Source organism: Mauremys reevesii, linkage group 2 (assembly GCF_016161935.1).
Source record: "Mauremys reevesii isolate NIE-2019 linkage group 2, ASM1616193v1, whole genome shotgun sequence".
Lineage (NCBI taxonomy): Eukaryota > Metazoa > Chordata > Testudines > Geoemydidae > Mauremys > Mauremys reevesii.
In genome coordinates, this window is record NC_052624.1 from 167232815 (window position 1) to 167252153 (window position 19339).

General features: G+C 42.4%; 1 protein-coding gene across 1 annotated transcript in view; it reads left to right on the forward strand.

Moving 5' to 3' along the window:
- RELCH (RAB11 binding and LisH domain, coiled-coil and HEAT repeat containing) overlaps window positions 1-19339 on the forward strand; it is a 123158-nt gene that overhangs the window by 55212 nt on the left and 48607 nt on the right. The window contains 5 exon segments of the mRNA XM_039526034.1: window positions 3413-3503; window positions 7138-7209; window positions 11896-12036; window positions 12882-13046; window positions 13807-13954. Of these exon segments, the coding sequence (XP_039381968.1) occupies window positions 3413-3503; window positions 7138-7209; window positions 11896-12036; window positions 12882-13046; window positions 13807-13954 (617 nt within the window).

Consider the following 19339-nt stretch of genomic DNA (forward strand, 5'->3'; position numbering starts at 1 on the left):
AACCACCTGTCAGTAGGATCATGCAAGTGGAAATAGTCAAAACCATTCAGACATAATTATTTGAAATGATGGTGTCAGTCTGCTCTGTTAGGTATAGTGTTCATAAGCTACTCAAGATCAACCACTGTGTAGAGACCTACAGTATACAATATCTCAAAAGGGTAATGGATGGACTTTCATAAGTGCCTTGGAGGGTGTGTGTGGGTGGGGGGGTTGGTGTATCAGTTCAGCAGGTTTAGTTCCAATTTTTTTTTATTTAGATAAAAAGATAAGGTGAAATGTGACATGCTATAGTGTGATCCCATTTGTTATTGAACTATTAATAGCTAGTTAAACATTGGTAAATTATACTTATTACATACTAACTATATAGTGTAACTGACAGAGGCTTTAATTACGTATTCTTGTCTGTGTACACGCTATCCATGGGTAATAGGCACATTAGCCCATAAACCTGTTGCCACCACATATGTATTCATCATACATACATGGAAGAGCTTGTTTTAGTTTATTCTTAAGAGCAGTGAGGCTCTATATACAAGAGTGTATAGGTTTTACCAAATATTTATTAAATATCTGTATGGAGCTATTTCAAACTTCTATTTCTTGACAATTTTAAAGTTGTGTTTTGGGTGCCTTTCATATTAACTTCAAAGACAGTTTCAGGAAACTCCTAAAAGTATTCATATTTCCATATTCCCTCTTGAAGTGTGCATTAAAACTCAGTTTCCAAGCTCATAAGAGATGTTTGGATCCTGAGCTAACTTGGTTGCAAGTTTAGGAGGGCACAGAATTGGTTTCAGGTGAACAGCTGAGTTAAAAACATAAAGTAACCCTTCCTAGTATTGACACACCTCCAGCACAAAGTCCAGACCTGCTGTATTCAAGTTCTATCACAACTGCATATTCTGATACTGCAGTGAAACTTTTCATCAGTGTACTCTCTTTTTTTTTTTTTTATGTTGAGGTTGCAACTGTGTGGTCCAAGCTGAAAGAAGAACCAACTGCAGACCCTTGCAAGCTGCCTTACTATTTTGTCATATCTCACAATCTTAAGATTCTTTGGGGAAGATCACTACTGCATCTCTCCTAGAGATCAGTTTTGACTAGTTTGATTCTTACTTAATAATTCTTTCCTTTTATCCTCTTCCTTAACTTTGAAGGTCTGTCGTATGTAGTAGAGACTAAAGAAGAAAACCAGTTCACTCTGGCACTAGGTTTTTCCCACCATTCCTTACTTTCCTTAATACATAACATTTCCTTTGTGACATCATTCTGATATGGGTGTATCCCTCCTTTTTAGAGGACTGGGTGATGGATTAATGTGTAGGTGAGAAATAACCAGCAGAACCCCTGCCTTTCAACCTTAAGGACATATTGTGAACTGCATCAAGAACTTGTAGGCATGACAATAATTAACATCATAAATTGATGCATTCTTGATTGTTTTAGTAAATTGTGTAAATTCACAAGGAGAATGATAAACTTACTGAAGGGGGATGGTATTATATTCATTCTATGCTAAGGTGTTAAAATGTACAGATTTATTTTGGCTGCTGAATTGGTTAGTAGAATGTAACATTCTATCAAGAGCAGCTATGAATGTAATCAGTATATTACTTGCAAAGTTAATACCACACCATTCTTATCAACTCATGCAAAAATAGGCAAAGTTGTAGCAAGATAGGTGTCTATTACGTGCAAGTTGGAATGTCACAAGTGCTAGCTAAGGAGAATCCACAGGTGCTTGTGACTTGAACCTCTTGTGTCTTCTGGAATCAGATATCAAAAATACTTCCTTACTGATGTTGCACCATAGTTCTGTCTCTTGTCTCTATCCACACCTCCTCTTTAAAGGATAAGGAGGCACATACACATACTGCATAGATTCTGGTTCCATATGTACATCATTGGAAAAGGAGAAGATTCTTGAAACCACAGTTAAACTTGAACTCAAGTATTGGAAAACATTGCATTGAGGCTGTGGTATCCCCAAGTGGTTTTTGAAGAATTTTCCTATCCTCCTACTTGCATGGTGCATCATGAGCTAGCTTTACATTTTTAAAATTGATTTTTCTGGATGTAGGTGTAGCCATTCAATCAAGAGCCATAGGAAGGAGGTAAAACTTAAACCTTTTTCAGTAAAAACTTGAAATATATAACATTTTTGCAGCTCTGGGGAGGAATAGTTTTTTGCATTTTTAAACTGGGTGTATGGATAGAGCTCCCTAAAGAAATTCAGATTTCTGCTCTTCAAGTTTTTAAACTGAAGTGATTGCCTAGTCTGATCAAATTCTCTAATGAGTTATAGTTTTGTCAACCTTTACAAACCTGAGTACTTCTGAAGTTTTCAGATACCTTTCTGACTGAATAATAGGATCATTCTTTTAAAAGCCCATGTGACTAATTTGTGTTAAAAGCAGTAGATTCAATAAAACCTTCCTAGTAACTTTAGATTTTACTTTATTTGAGCTGACCATTTTCAGAAAACACTAACAAATACTTCTGTTACAAATAGCTTTTCCATGTCCGCCTTAATTCATAGTCTGACATATTATACCATCACAACAGTAAAATATTAACATTCTCTACTTTCAAAGTTAGACAAAACAATTACTTTGCAAATGTTTCAAGTTCTTGAAACATAGAATTCCATACTTCCAAGTTATAAGTACTCTTACCAGCCTACTGACAAGAATTGAGTTCATATATTGTGAACCAGAATTTTATCCACCTAAAAATAAAAAGAAACCACTTCTCAAGGAAAATTCAGTTACTGCTGTTAACAAGGTTCACCAAGCATTTAAGGCACAAAATGTTATGTAGTAGTGCACTTATTTTACTAATGCCTTGATATTCTAACAATATTAGAAAACTAACATATAGTAAGGGGACTTAATTATTGATAATGTATATCTGAGAATAGGTATCCTCTAAATTATAGGTTCTCAGCCGTTTTCTTTCTAAGGCCCCCCTCAACATGCTATAAAAATGTCATGGCCCATGTGTGCCACAACAACTGTTTGGTTTTTTTCTGCATATAAAAGCCAGGGCTGGCATTACGGGGTAGCAAACAGGGCAGTTGCCTGGAGCCCACACCACAGAGGGCCCCCATGAAGCTACATTACTCAGACTTCAACTTCAACCCAGGATGACAGGGCTCAGGGTTCTGGGCTTCCGACCCATGCAGTGAGGCTTCAAGTTTCCGCTCTGGGCCCCAGTGAGTCTAATGCTGGCCCTGCTTGGTGGACCCCCTAAAGCCTGCTCACGGGACCCCAGACCTCTGGTTGAGGACCACTTCTCTAAATAATCCTTTCAGCCTAAAAAGCAGATATAAAATGGAGGCATAAAATATTTATTGTAGGGAAAACATTTACAATGTAAACAAGTTTAAGATTTTGATGTTTTTCAGACAAATGATATTGACTGGTTGTGTGGCATTTGCTCGACATGTTGGACCAACACGTGTAGAAGCTGAGCTCTTACCACAGTGTTGGGAACAGGTAACTGAATATTTCATGCTTACAACAGTAGCTTTTCTGCAGTTTACTAAGGATTTGTTTTAAACCTGCTTATTATGCAGATTTAAAGCAAACAAGGAAGTATTTCTTCACACAATGCACAGTCATCCTGTGGAACTCATTGTCGGGATGTTGTTATGAAGGCCAAAAATATAACAGGATTCAAAAAAGAATTAGATACGTTCATGGAGGATAGGTCCATTAATGATTGTTAGCCAAGATGGTCAGGGAAGCAGCCCCATTCTCTGAGTATCCTGTGGCAAAGTTCCTCCTCTCCTCTAACAGGTCCTGCGCTTATTGGCGGATTTCCTCCTCTCAGTGGTCTTCCCCTTGGATGAAACCCATAGTCTGGATCAACTCCTCCTATGTCTGATTAGGAGTAGCGAGGCTTGGGGGGAACCCGGGCCCGTCCTCTACTCCGGGTTCCAGCCCAGGGCCCTGTGAATTGCAGCAGTCTCTATAGTGCTACTTGTAACCGCTGTTTGACCGCTACAGCTCCCTGGGCTACTTCCCCATAGCCTCCTTCAAACACCTTCTTTATCCTTACCATAGGATCCTCCTGGTGTCTGATACTGCTTGATTGTATGGTGTTTCCTCAATCCTCCAGTAGTACACCCTCTCAGTTCTTGTGTCTCTGGCTCCCAGCTCCTCATACGCACTTCCTTCCTCTGGCTCCTCCTCCCTTGACTGGAGTGAGCTCCCCTTTTTATACCAGGTGCCCTGATTAGCCTGCCCTGATTGGCTGCAGGTGCTCCAATCAATGTAGCTCTCTCCGGTGCCTTCTAGAAAGTTCTTAATTGGCCCCAGGTGCCTTGATTAGCCTGGAGCAACTGCCATTTTGGTTCCCATGGTACTAGGGATTTGCTTAGCCTGGGGCTAACATACCTGTTCCTCAGTACTTTCCTATAGCCATCCGAACTTGCTCCATCACAATCCCTAAACCTACATGCTGGGACTAGACAAGAGGGGATAGATCACTTGATAATTGCCCCGTTCTGTTCATTCCCTCTGAAGCACCTGGCACTGGTCACTGTTGGAAAACAGCACACTAGCCTAAATGGACCATTGTACTCCCCCAGTATGTCCCATTTTATGTTCTGAAAATATTTTTGATATATGGAGACTCTTCCATCTTATTTGATAACATATTTTTGTGCAGCATTGATAGTGCAAGAGCCAAGAAAAAGGAAGCCAGTCAGAGAATTGGGGGATTCTAGTCATCTGTAACATACTACAGAAAAATAACTTATTAAAATGCAAATTATGCTTTGTAGGACAGGCATTACAGGGAATCGGAACTTGCATTTCAAGTATGTAAATTATCATTTCCAATATAGGATTCTCTAAATTCCATACCTTAAATATTTGATTGAAATATTCTTCCAATTATTTTCGTCCATGATGTGTCATCTGATACTCCAAGAATGTTCATTATAATTAAAAATCTCTCATTTGTAAGAGCCTAACACTATAGGATTACAACAGAACAATTTTAGAATTAAAGTAGATATGAAGCTGGACAAAAAAGCTTTTAATGGTATTGTTCTTCAGGTATGTTGGTGTAGGTCTCACTGTAAATGCAGATGTGCCTCGTAAACCCAAGCTCTAATTTTTTGAATAGCAGTGTCTGAGGACCGCACATACACCCTGTGATTCCTTGTGCTCCTGCATGAAGGCATAAAAGATGGCATGGCTCAGTTCCCTCTTACCACCATGGCAGGAAGATGGAATCCAGTAAGTGCCTGACCCTCTGACTCTCTTCAGAGACTCTTGGACTAGTTCTTTTCCAATCTATTGGATGACAAAATCTTAGTTTCAGTCTGATTCCGCTGTACATCTTCCTGTACAGCAGCGTGAGGCACTTTGTGCCAAGCACCATCTCTCATGGCAAAATACATGAAACCTCAGGTTTCAAATCCTGTCCATCCTGCAACAGACTGATCCTAATCAAAGATGTCAAAGCTAGTGACTCTCCTGGCTAAGAGAGAGCAGCATCTTGGACATGTGCTCTATACGTAAGTTCTTCTCTGTCAGGACCTGCAAGTCCAGTGACTCTCTGCTCAAGCTACATCTGTTTGAAAATGTCCATGCAGGTCACTTTGGAGTGACAGTTAGGACCAGAGCAAGGCCAGATAAACCACCATTGGCTAGCACTTCCTGGAGTGCACATCATGGTGTGGGTTCAGGCAGTGGAAAGGAAGTCCAAGAGGGCACTGGCAGAGTTGGCAGAGACAGCCTCGGTGTTGACTGTCCTAGTGCAGGCTACTCTAGCTCCTATACTAACTTCCTCAAAACGAGCACCTCAGTCATTAAACTTGATACCTACACCCGCTCCTAAATGGGTCACCAACTCAGTCAGACCAAGCTAAAATGACTCCAAGACCAAAGGGAAATAACTTTTGGTGAAGAGAGAGCTTGATCTTTAGAGACCAAAGGGAAATCCCAGAGGGAGAACACAAGACATCACTCCAAGAAGGGCAAAGCCCCAGGCAGTCAGTCAGGGCGAGACACCCAGTACCAATATGCAAAAGAGGTATCTGTATAGTCTCCAGAGATGTTCCTGGTATGCTACCTTTTAAAGAAGGGATACTACTCTTTGCCATTGCTAACTAATTCCTTGTCTCCAACATCAAGCAAAATCACTCTGCCTTGTCATCAGAGAATGATGCAAAGAAGGGTATCAAGGAGCCCCATTCAGAGTACCTGTGCAGGAGTGATATTTGGCTAACCAGTCTCACTATGCCAATACACTTATAGCATGCCACATAGACCCCAGTGGTTTTATTGGAGACTATCCACCCATGTGTCAGAGCAGATTAGCCACTCCCATTTCTGGGAAAAGGAAGAGATCATGCACTCTGGTGGCACCACACACCAAAACCAGACATGGATCCAGACCCATGGGAACAGAAGATGATAGAGGGACAGTGACACCCGTCATTTTCTCCCAGCGAATCCTCGTCACTGGATGCAGTAGTAGCACCAGCAGCAACAGAGGACTTCAAAGACTTCCAGGACCTCCTGTCTCAAATTGCGTAGACGCTGGAAATTAAGACTACATTCATGCAAGAAAAGTCTCACAAGCACTTTGGTGTCCTGAGCATGCTGACACAAGCCAGGATCAACAGAACTAACCCATTCATATTGTTACCATGTCTCTTTCTAGCCATAGGTAGGCACTCTAAAGATCAAGCTATCTCTTCACCAAAAAATAAATAAATCTATATTTATTTTTTTACGTTACCAGCTGACTGGTGTACTTTTCCCAACAAACTTCCAGGCCCACTGCACCAGAATGCAAGCAAGATTCTCCACCTGCTTCAGAAATCTGTAAGGTGATGGTGTGAAGTAATCTGCTGACCCGTATCAAGCACTAAGCCTTGGACTTATCTGCTAAATCAGCTATCAGGTTTGAGAGAGAGGTACTACAATCATTGTTTGGCTGATACTGCTGATATTCTTCATTCTCCGGCCCCATTGGACACTGCTATTCAAAAACATCTGATATTGCGTGCCTGAGGCTCATGTGTGCTTATAGTGGGGGATCCACTCTGACAACATCTTGAAGAACCATAGTTATTATAGAATAAGTAAACATTCCATTTCTCTTCACCAGATCAATCACAAATACCCAGAGAGACGATTACTAGTGGCAGAGTCCTGTGGAGCTCTAGCACCTTATCTTCCTGTAAGTATTTGTATTTTCTGCTAATACCTTGTTTGTTAGAAAGTAAGAGGAAAATATATAGCAGGGGTGGCCAAACAATCTTCAGAAGTTTTGAGAAATGGGGCAAGCTTGCCAGGGCTTGTGGCTTCAGTCCCACTCCTGCTGAACCCTGAGACTCTTCTCCCCCTGGGACAGAAGCCCCTAGACCCACCACCCCGCTGCAGGGCAGGAGTCCCAATTTTCCCTCCCTCCAGTCTGATAGGCAGAGAATGGAAAGCGGGGGGTGCTCCACAAGCCTCACTTTAACTGTAAAAGAGCCACATGTGGCTCACGAGCCACAGTTTGGCCACCCCTGAACAAGTGACTTTGACGGTTATCCTATCACTTACCACTTTCATATTCAAAGGAGAAAGATATCTTGAGGGATGATGTGTGTAGATGCATAGATATTGGTGGTAACATGTATTCTTCTTTGAGTATAGAAGTGCTCCACTATAGGTGCTCCATGTCAGGTGTGCTCACACCACTTGCACCTTTAATTGGAGATTTTTGGTGGCAGAGCCCATTTGGCTCATGCGTGAGCCCTACGCTTCCTTGTGCCCTGCTCTGAGGCTCTATAGGGCTGCATGGGCAAATCACCCACATTTCCTTCTCAGCTGCCTTGGCCTGAGACAGTGTTAGTATGCCTTACTGTTCAAAGCTGACAACTTTGTCTAGTTATCTATCTTTATTATTTATTTTATTTTCTGAAGTGGTTTAGGGGGAGTTCCCATTCCCCTTTTCCGGGGGACCTTATCCTATCTAGATAACCATTGCCCTGGTGTATGCCAGGCTTTCTGAGCTTCAAATGGCATGTCTCTTGCTGGGAGGCCATCTGGGTCAGTGACATGCATTCCCATTGTATCTGCTGTTTGAGAAAGTCTTATATCCCGCAAAAGTGCTCCATTTGCTCCACTTTTAAGGGCAGGGCAAGGTAGAATCAGTCATTAAAATCGAGACGTTTAATGATGGAAAGTTTCCTCCAGCTGGCCTCAGATCCAGACCAGGAGACACTTCCCCGCCCCCTCGGGCATCAGTCTCTGAGTGAACACAATGCCCCCTCAACTTCAGTACGTTCACTTAGGTCTACCTGAGGTAAATCCATGAATACCCATAGAAAGAGGAGCCAAGAAAAAAAAGAAAACCTACCTTGGTCCCTGCGAAGTAAGACTGCCACAGAGATCTCTTGCCCACTCTGGGTACAGCTGAGGCACCAGATGCTGTTGGTATCAACATCCTGTCTGGAGCTTCAGGCTCCTCTGAGAATAAGGGCAACAAGCATGCCTCAGTACCAAAATCTTTGACATCATAGAAGCAGAACACTACAACAAGAGAAGAATCTAAGCATTCCAGTTCTAAGAAACAGTCCCCACAACTCCTTCAGAATTGTCTGTATCAAAATTGACCCTCTAAAACTGCATTGGTACCAGGAAGATGCTACACTTCTCATACAGTCTCAGTGCCTCTCTAGGCATACTCATCAGTACCGACTAATTTGGCTAGAAGGGACTTTCCAGATCAACTTATACCCTCAGTACTGATAGTGGAACAGGGCCCCATTCTCCAAGCCCACCTGGTACCACAGGAGTTCAAATTCTGTAGGGTTTATTTATTTCAGAGGTATTAGAGTCTCCCTTGTTAATGGGTTACAAAAGATGGTCAGTACTGAATTAGCCATAGTCTCCAAGGTAGACCTTTTCCCCACTACTGCTTGATTCTCCAACACCTTCAATAAGTGCTGGGGCTCCCTACCTTAATGAGGAGGAATTATCCTCCAATTCAGATGTCTCAGTCCAAGATTCCCCTATTCTTCAGATAAGGGAACTCCTTCCTGACACTTCTGAAAAGAGTAAGAAGTTACATCAAAGACAGACCTGTGTTCCCACAGCCTGGTTTGAAACCAGTGATGCCACCTGATGCTTTTTGGACTCCCCAGTGGCGATACTGTGATCCTTGGACTGCATATTAACAGCAGCTTTCTCTTGCCACTAGTCTTTCTTATGGGGTCAATGGGGGGAGATGCTCCTCTACCCTCAATGTCCCTCCTCCATTACCTCAGGCACAAGAGTCCTTTGAGGAGCTGGAGGCCAGGGCAGATAAAGAGGCCAGTCCTCAAATATTTCTTCGTCTTCCCAAGATTAATCTATGATTATGTGGTTATTCCTCCCCCAACCGTCTATGGCTGATGACTTCAGACACTTCCTGGAGTTACTGAACTGCTCTACAGATACTCTTTTGGAAGAGGTCTGGGAATCGCAGCATAAGTTCCTGAATATTCTTCAACTGACTCCCTTTACCCGAGTTGCCCTGCCTATTAACAAGGCCCTGTTGGATCCTGCCAAATCCATCTGGCATACCCCTGCGACGATACCACCAGTATGCAAATAAGCTAATAGGAAATGTTATGCTCTGGCTAAAAACTCAATTTTTTGTTCACCCATCTGGCACTGAACTTTGTGGTTATGTAGGCACTGAATAGGCATGGTAGACAACACCACGGAAAGGCCATACCATATAATAAAGACCAAAAATGTCTTTATATATTCGGCAGAAAAACATACTCATCTGCGACTCTTCAGTTTAGGATCGCCAACTATCAAGCTCTGACTAAGTACAGTCATTCAAATTATGCCAAATTCACCACCTTTATTGATCATCTGCTGGCTGATGAGCGTGAGCAATTTCAAGCTCCTAATTAACAAGGTTCAGCTGTTAACTAGAACAGCGGTTCTCAAATTGTGGTCCGCGGATCACCAGTGGTCCGCAAGCTCCATTCAGGTGGTCTGCGGAAAGTTCCCTCTAAGGTGGAGTCTCTCCCTGTCTCTCCCGCCATGGCTCCACTAATTAGGTGTCTGGACCCTGGAGAAGATGCACATGTAAGGTGCGATGGTGGCCTTGGGGGCACTAGGGGGTAGGTGGGAGGGGGCAGTGGGGTGAGAATAGGAGGTTGGGGAGAATTTTGGACATGCAGGGCTGCGGTGGCCAGAGAAAGAGGCAACTTTCCCCAGCTCCAGGACTGCGGCTGCCCGGGAAAGATGGCCCTCCTTCCCAGCCCCAGCTTGGGGGCTGCCACGGCGGGGGAGAGAGAGGGAGAGACCCCGCTCCTTCCCAGCCCCAGATCGGGGGCCCTCACATCATGGGAGAAAGAGCACATCCATTGCATTAGAAAGGTAAGACTACTGATATTAAAATATGAGTTGTGTGCTTTTATTTGTAGAACAAAGAAACATTTATTATTACTTTTTTTATAGCGCTTTTATCCAAAGCACTTTACAATAGCGAACAGTACAAACAGAATTTGGAAAGATCAATAAGTGGTCCACCGAGACCCTCAGCAATTTTCAAGTGGTCCGCAAAAAAGAAATTTGAGAACCACTGCGGCAGAGCATTGAATCCAATGAGACCTGTAAGAGTCAACACTACCACTTGATCCACCCTTTGGATTTACACACCTGCAAACAGTGGATCCCAAACAATAGAGATCCCATCCCACTTCATTCTCAGAATTCCAGAGATGTTATGAATTCTACCCAGGAAGAAATCAAGGTTCCAGAGAAAGAGATCACCTGCTTCCTCTGTGTCTGCTACTAAGCACTTATCATTTTAGCATCAGTTTTGATGTGCTGGTCGTGGGCCCGGAACACCGCAAAACAGAGCTGCATCTACACCATTCTGTGTACCTTCTGCCATTTGTAAACACTTTCTTCTATTTTCTGTCCACATGGGGGAGAATCACATCAGGCAAATGGTGCTGGAGGTTATGAGTTCAGGGTATGCAATCCATTTTACCTCCCTCTCCATACCTACCCTGACAAATAGATTAAAATAACCAAAATTCTCACTGTCTTCAGGACAAAATGAAAAACCCATCTCTCTGATTTACTTTCAGTGGGACCTAAGCAAATGTTTAAGTGCTTTCCTGAATATAGACTCTTCTGAATCAAGACCTATATCAATTGATTCTGAAAAACGAATTCCACCATTAGAGGAGTAGTGATATCAGTCTTACAACTGTAACTTATTTTTTCTAAGTGGCTCAGATACCATAATGATCGTGGTAGAAATATCAAGAAAGTAAGTGTTCTTATTTGATGTGAAGAGAAGAACTATTCTACTTCAGATGCTACTACATGTTGATTGCTGGCAAATACTTTTTTAATGTTGACCAGTGTTTTAGGTTAAAATCTAAGGGTTTTTTAATCTGACATCCAACTGCTTGGATAAACCATGTTATAGCACAATTTAGATGCTGAACTTTTTTTGTAGCCCAAACTGCTATAATCAGACCAATATGGTAAAGGCTAAGAGTTAACAACATTTAGTAAAGTTGTATTGCATTCCAGGATATGATTTATATTATTTCTAGATTTGTCATCAGAAAAGTCAGCAAGAAGTTATTACATGCTTTCCATGTCTTCACAATATGATTCTAGTGGGCAGTTAGAGGACTTGGGTTCTATGGTTAGATTCACAGTAGACTTTATCGTGGGACTTGTGGAAATTGCTGGTGCTCTATCTCTATGCAGCATTCTTATCCATAAAAATGACTAATACTTAATCACAAGCATATTGTGAGAATAAATTTCATTGTTTGGAAGTTACTATATAGGTGCAGACTATTTACTCAATTTACATATTTAACAGATATATCTTTCTCTTTATATTTAGAAAGAGATTCGTAGTTCATTGGTGCTTTCCATGCTGCAACAGATGCTAATGGAAGATAAGGCAGATCTGGTACGAGAAGCTGTGATCAAAAGCCTGGGTATCATCATGGGATACATAGATGATCCAGACAAATACCAACAGGTATCATTCAGGGCTAAAGTCCATATGTATATAAACCCTGTTACGATGTATCCATGCTTCAGACACTTTTGAATATAGTATTTTTCATGTAAATTACTCACAGTTAGTCACTGTGACCAAAAAAGGAGGAAAAGTTACATTTCCAGCTATCTGTAGTACCTCAGGGATGAGCTTCATATAGGTACTTTCTTCAACTTGTCCTTCTGTTTTTCACATCGAAGTCCCCAATACTTATCTGCATGAGCCTGTGGGGACAGTGCCTAAGCATTATATGTTAAGGTTCTAATACAACTTTTTAATCACTTGCAGATATAATCCCTTTTTGTGGCATAATGTACCTAGCGAAGTTTCGAAATGAAATACAGAAAATATATAGTGTAGCATGTACAGAAAATATATAGTGTAGTATTTATATTATATAATAGCAGCAGAATATTTTCAGAATAGAATGTTTTCCAGTTGTATTTTTTTAAGCAAGTGTTTAAAGTCTGTTCGTATCCATCATCTTATGCGCATGTCTTTTCAACTAGCTAACTTCACCCCAGCTAGTGTTTGGGAATTTAGCTTATACTCACTATTTTTGTTTAAACAGTAAACTAAAGGAGGGAAGAAAATTACTTGTTTGAGGGTCACTGATATGTATCAATTTTGTAGGTCATCCATATACTACAGTGACAAGTACTTTTTCTTTCAGTTTAATAACTGTAACATAACAGATGGTAATCTAACCCTTCTAAATGCACATTTCCTCACTGCTTGAGATATATTCTATTTTTTGTAATCTACATTTGGAAAAATGATATATACACAACATTCCTAATATGTGTTTTACTGTGTTCTGCCAGGGTTTTGAACTGCTGCTTTCAGCTTTGGGAGATCCCTCAGAACGGGTAGTTAGTGCAACACATCAGGTATTTTTACCCGCCTATGCTGCCTGGACTACAGAACTGGGAAATTTACAGTTGCATCTTATACCTACACTTCTTAATAAGATTGAAAAGTTACTCCGGGTAGGTGTTCAGTTTATACAGCTCTAATTAGATTTCTTTCTATCTGATATGCACACTTAATTTTCATATCACTTTAAAAAAAATACCAGTTCCTACAGCGGTTGTGGGAAGAATTTGTTAGGAGATTTTTATGTTGGGATTCCATAGCTTTTGATCTTAAGAAAAGATAATTAGATTGTGTTTCAGACCTTGCAATCAATATGCCTAAATTTAACAGAAATGGTGAGAAACAAACATTTAAATGGACTGAAGTAATCAAAGTGGATAGTACTAAAATAAAATGAAAACATTGTCAAGAAATAAATAGCAAGATAGGCCTCATTCTTATCTCAAAAGTGGAGATCATGTATTTTTGAATTCTCAACTAATGGAAGGGTTTGTGAATTCATGTCCAGCACCCGTAAGAAAGTTGCATTCTTGAACTATTAATCTAGATCCTTCAGAATATAAGAGTGATCATAGAACCTAACCACTTTCAGAACTAAATACAAAACTTATTTATTTTTATGTAAGTCTCCTGTTTTTTCCAACACATACAGAGGTAGACACGCGCACACACACGAATTGTGAAGTAATGAATCTTGCTCTTGCAGGTATGGAAGGAATGTGCAAGGAGTGTTTCTGTTGAACATTCTTGAGAGAGACTAAAATACTGTGGTGATAGGGGATAGATAATTGCCATTATCTAATTGACATTTAATTGACATTAAACCAACAAAAAATATGAAAACCCTTAAAAGACCTTATACTTATCTTTCAGGAAGGAGAGCATGGGTTGGATGAACATAAGCTACACATGTATCTTTCTGCTTTGCAGTCCTTGATTCCTTCACTGTTTTCACTGGTACTACAGAATGCACCTTTCACAAGCAAAGCTAAGCTCCAGGGTGAAGTGCCACCGATAGAAGGTATCTAATTCATTAAATACCACGAAAACTTTCTCTAAAATCCAAGCAAAGGTTAAACTGATAAATCTAACATCAATCAATATTAAATACATAGAAAAAAAGCTAGAAACTCTAGAGGGTCAGGAGAAACTAACATTGAAATGTATGTCTGTAGGGTTTTTATGTAGACATAAACTGTAGAAATTGTACTGTAAACTTTGTAGCTTTATATAACCTCGCTATATATTTAGTATTGTGGTTTAGGTTTCCAAACCCAGGAACCTTTTTTAATCTCCAACTTTTTCTTGTAGTGTCACTGCAAATCTGTTTTAGTAGTACATCTCTGGGGTTGTCTGAATTTCCCTTAATGTAACCAAGCCAATTGAGAGACTTATTTGCTCCCAGTACTACTAGCTTGTGAAGCTTTGTCATGGCCTTTTTCTCTTTGTTCGTCTCTCTCTCTTTCTTTTTTTTGGTGAAACCACATCATTTTTTTTTAATTTTACTTTAGAGTTCAGATCTAGTAGCAGCAGTAAGCTAGTATGTTCAAAGAAACAGGAAAATTTCAATGAACTATAGAGATTGTCAATAAAAAGAGTCCAAAAGGGTAGCCATTTGTCTAATAACAAAATATTTCAGAGAGATGGTAATGGGGGTAGGAGGCACTTGCTGTTGAGCTGTACAGTTTAGGGCTAAGCCAGCCCTGATTACAAGATGCATCTCATGTCAGTTAGGTGATTCTAACTTAAAAGGCAGCAGGAAGCTGCAGGGAACGGGTGTGGTTGAGAGTATCAGACTGCCAGAGGCAGGAAGCCTGGAGGATGCTAAAGAAGCAGAAGCCTGAGAATCTATGGCTGGCTTGAAGAAGCAGCTGCAGGGAGCAAGATGGGCGTCTGCAGTGATAATGAACTATGACCCAGATAAGGAGCAGAGGCTTGGAATCCCCCACCCCCAACTATGGGGAGTGACACACTGGACTGGGGTTGAGGCCTGGTGGGAAGTGTTCCTGTAGACTGAGTAGAGTTCATTTGAGGATCCCTGTGAAGCACAAAATGGGGTGGGGCACTGCAAAGCCATCCCAATCACAAGTGGGGGATCAGAAGATAGTATGCACCCACCGTGCTCTACAGATGATTTTTAACTGCTAGTTTCATTATATGGTTTTCCTTCGCTTATCCCAAACTAATACTTTTTCCCCCTCTCACCTGTGTAAACCAATTACATAGTGTAATCAAAAGCTGTCTGTATTTCATGCCTGTTTAAAGTAGGCAATTTTTAAACATAAAAAGTTTAACAAGCAACCATAAAATACTTCTTTCATGGGCTTCCTGATGATGGCTCTGAAGAATAGCACACTTCCAATAGCCAATAATAGGGAAATACATCTTAACTGCTTTAAAGTCTTCTTTTGTTTCATTGGTTTCTCTGAGTCGGGAGGTACAATAATGTAAGTGGTAAATTTTTCACACTGAAATAGTAGTAGAGGATAATAGTGCAGGACCTTCTCCACCTATTGCATACCTACGCAATGTCTAGACAGGCACTGAATAGACTGGACTGTAGATGCACTGTAATCAGCCCTCTGAGGCTGTAAAATATTTTTACATTATATTAATCTTTTGAGGCTTTACTGGCAATACTGGCTCTGTAGGAAACTTGGGGATGCTGTACATAATGCTTGGATTGTTACCCTACACAAACAGTAATGTGCCGTGTGTACTTGCAAAGGATGTGTGAATATTTTAGATATTAAAAATTCTAAGTTAACTGAAATATGTACATCTGAATTGTAATTTTTAAACTTTCTTACTGCCATCAGTGACTCAGATGAACATTTACCCTAAGGCCTGGTCTATACTACAAGTTTAGGTCGAATTTAGCAGCATTCAATCTAATTAACCCTGCACTCGTCCACACAAGGAAACCATTTACTTCAACATAAAGGGCTCTTAAAATCAAGCTCTGTACTCCTACCTGACGAGAGGAGTAGCGCTGAAATCGACATTGCCAGTTCGAATTAGGGTTAGTGTGGACGCAATTCGACGGTATTGGCCTCCGGGAGCTATCCCACAGTGCACCATTGTGACTGCTCTGGACAGCAATCTGAACTCAGATTCACTGGCTAGGTAGACAGGAAAAGCCCCGTGAACTTTTGAATTTAATTTCCTGTTTGCCCAGTGTGGAGAGCTGATCAGCACAGGTGACCATGCAGTCCAAGAATCGAAAAAGAGCTCCAGCATGGACCGTATGGGAAGTACTGGATCTGATCGCTGTATGGGGAGACGATTCCGTGCTAGCAGAACTATGTTCCAAAAGACGAAATGCCAAAACATTTGAAAAAATCTCCAAGGCCATGATGGAGAGAGAGAGACCACAATAGGGACTCACTACAGTGCCACGTGAAAATTAAGGAGCTCAGACAAGTGTACCAGAAAACCAAAGAAGCAAACGAACGCTCCAGGGCAGAGCCACAGACATGCCACCTCTACACTGAGCTGCATGCATTTCTAGGGAGGGCCGCCACCACTACTCCACCCCTGACCGTGGATTCCGAGGAGGGGGTACTCTCAGCCATGCCTGAGGATTTTGTGGGTGGGGAAGATGAGGAGGAGGAGGACAAGCTTGTGGAGAGCACACAGCACACCGTTCTCCCCAACAGCCAGGATCTTTTTCTCAGCCTGACTGAAGTAGCCTCCCAACCCTCCCAAGGCGGTATCCCAGACCATGAAGCCATGGAAGGGACCTCTGGTGAGTGTACCTTTTTGTAAATATAAAACATGGTTTAAAAGCAAGCGTTTTTTAATGATTGATTTGCCCTGAGGACTTGGGGTGCATTCGCGGCCAGTACAGTTACTGGAAAAGTCTGTTAACATGTCTGGGGATGGAGCGGAAATCATCCAGGGACATCTCCATGAAGCTCTCCTGGAGATACTCTAGAAGCTTTTGCAGAAGGTTTCTGGGGAGAGCAGCCTTATTCCATCCTCCATGATAGGACACTTTACCACGCCATACTAGTAACAAGTAATCTGGTATCATTGCATGACAAAGCCTGGCAGCGTATGGTCCCAGTGTTTGCTGGCAATCAAGCAACATCTTTATCTCTCTGTATTATCCTCAGGAGAGTGATATCATTCATGGTAACGTGGTTGAAATACAGGAATTTAATTAAGACGACATTCAGAGGTGGCTGTTCCTACTGGGCTTTTTGCCTGTGGCTGAAAAGAAATCCTCCCCATAGTTAGCCTGGCGGGGGGGGGAGGGGGGTACTGGCGCTGAGCTGTTCGCGTTTGGCTAGCAGGGATCTTCCCTGATACCAGCCACATGGTGGGGGGGAGGGGTAAAGCGATCATCCCAGAGATTTGGATGGGGGAGGGGAGATTAGTTTGGTTGCTGCTGCTGCTGCATGTTAACATGAAAACCGCAGCACTCAACAGGCTTTGCTTGGTATGGGAAGAGGGCGCTGCTTTTATGAAGGTTGCAGAAGCCGAAAGACTATGGCCGCATGCAAGCCGAATTCTGTTGCCTGGCTCTACGTCTGTGATCTCTAACACCAAAGCCACAGGCACTCAATATTAAGATGCAAAATGCGACCTTGTACTGAAATCACATATGCTATGTAATGTGAATAGTGTTGTTCACCATGAAAGAGTATACTCATTGTTTTGTAAAATGTATATTTTTAAATACTTCTCTCCTTTTTTTCCCCTCCTGCAGCTGCAAATTTTTCAAGCCTCCTTCCTCCGTCCCAAAGGCTATCTCAGATAAGGTGGCGAAAAAAAGCACGCGCGATGAAATGTTCTATGAGATCATGCAGTTAACCCGCAATGAAAGAGCTCATCTGAATGAGTGGAAGTATCACAGTACAGGAAAGGGCCAATGAACGTGAGGACAGAACAGATGAACGTGAGGACAGGAGGGACAATCGAGATGAGAGGTGGTGGCAGGAAGATCGGAGGAGGCAGGATGCAACGCTGCAGCTACTGCAGGATCAAACGGACATGTTCCGGCGTCTGGTGGAGCTTCAGGAACGGCAGCCGGATCACAGAGTGTCACTGCAGCCCCTGTTAAACCGCCATCCCCCCTCCCCAAGTTCCATAGCCTCCTCACCCAGATGCCCAAGAACGCAGGGAGGGAGGCTCCGTGCACCCTGCCGCTCCACCCCGGTGGACAGCCCAAGCAACAGAAGGCTGTCATTCAACAAGTTTTGAAGTGGCCTTTTCCTCCCCTCCTGCCACACCCCACCCGGGCTACCTTGTCAGTTCTCTTCCTATTTTTATAATCAATTAATAAAGAATACATGGTTTTTAAACAATAGTGACTTTATTTCCTTTGCAAGCAAGCTGTGATCGAAGGGGGGAGGGTGGGTGGCTTACAGGGAATGAGTCAATCAAGGGGGCAGGTTTTCATCAAGGAGAAACAAACAGAACTCTCACACCGTAGCCTGGCCAGTCATGAAACTGGTTTTCAAAGCTTCTCTGATGCACACCACTTCCTGGTGTGCTCTTCTAATCGCCCTGGTGTCTGGCTGCACGTAATCAGCAGCCAGGCGATTTGCCTCAACCTCCCACCTCGCCATAAATGTCTCCCCCTTACTCTCACAGAGATTGTGGAGCACACAGCAAGCAGCAATAACAATGGGAATATTGGTTTGGCTGAGGTCTGAGCGAGTCAGTAAAGTGCTCCAGCGCACCTTTAAACGGCCAAAGGCACATTCTACCACCATTCTGCACTTGCTCAGCCTATAGTTGAACAGCTCCTGACTACTGTCCAGGCTGCCTGCGTATGGCTTCATGAGCCATGGCATTAAAGGGTAGGCTTGGTCCCCAAGGATAACTGTAGGCATGTCAACATCCCCAACAGTTATTTTCTGGTCTGGGAAGTAAATCCCTTGCTGCAGCCATTTAAACAGACTAGTGTTCCTGAAGACTCGAGCGTCATGAACCCTTCCCGGCCATCCCACATTGATGTTGGTGAAACGTCCCTTGTGATCCACCAGTGCTTGAAGCACCATGGAAGAGTACCCCTTGTGGCTTATGTACTGGCTGCCCTGGTGCTCCGGTGCCAAGATAGGGCTATGGGTTCCATCTATCGCCCCAGCACAATTAGGAAATCCCATTGCAGCAAAGCCATCCACTGTGACCTGCACATTTCCCAGAGTCACTGCCTTTGGTAGCAGCAGCTTAGTGATTGCTTTGGCTACTTGCATCACAGCAGCCCCCACAGTAGATTTGCCCACTCCAAATTGATTCCCGACTGACCAGTAGCTGTCTGGCGTTGCAAGCTTCCACAGGTCTATCGCCATTTGCTTCTCAACTGTGAGGGCTGCTCTCATCTCGGTATTCTGACGCTTCAGGGCAGGGGAAAGCAAGTCACAAAGTTCCATGAAAGTGCCCTTACGCATGCGAA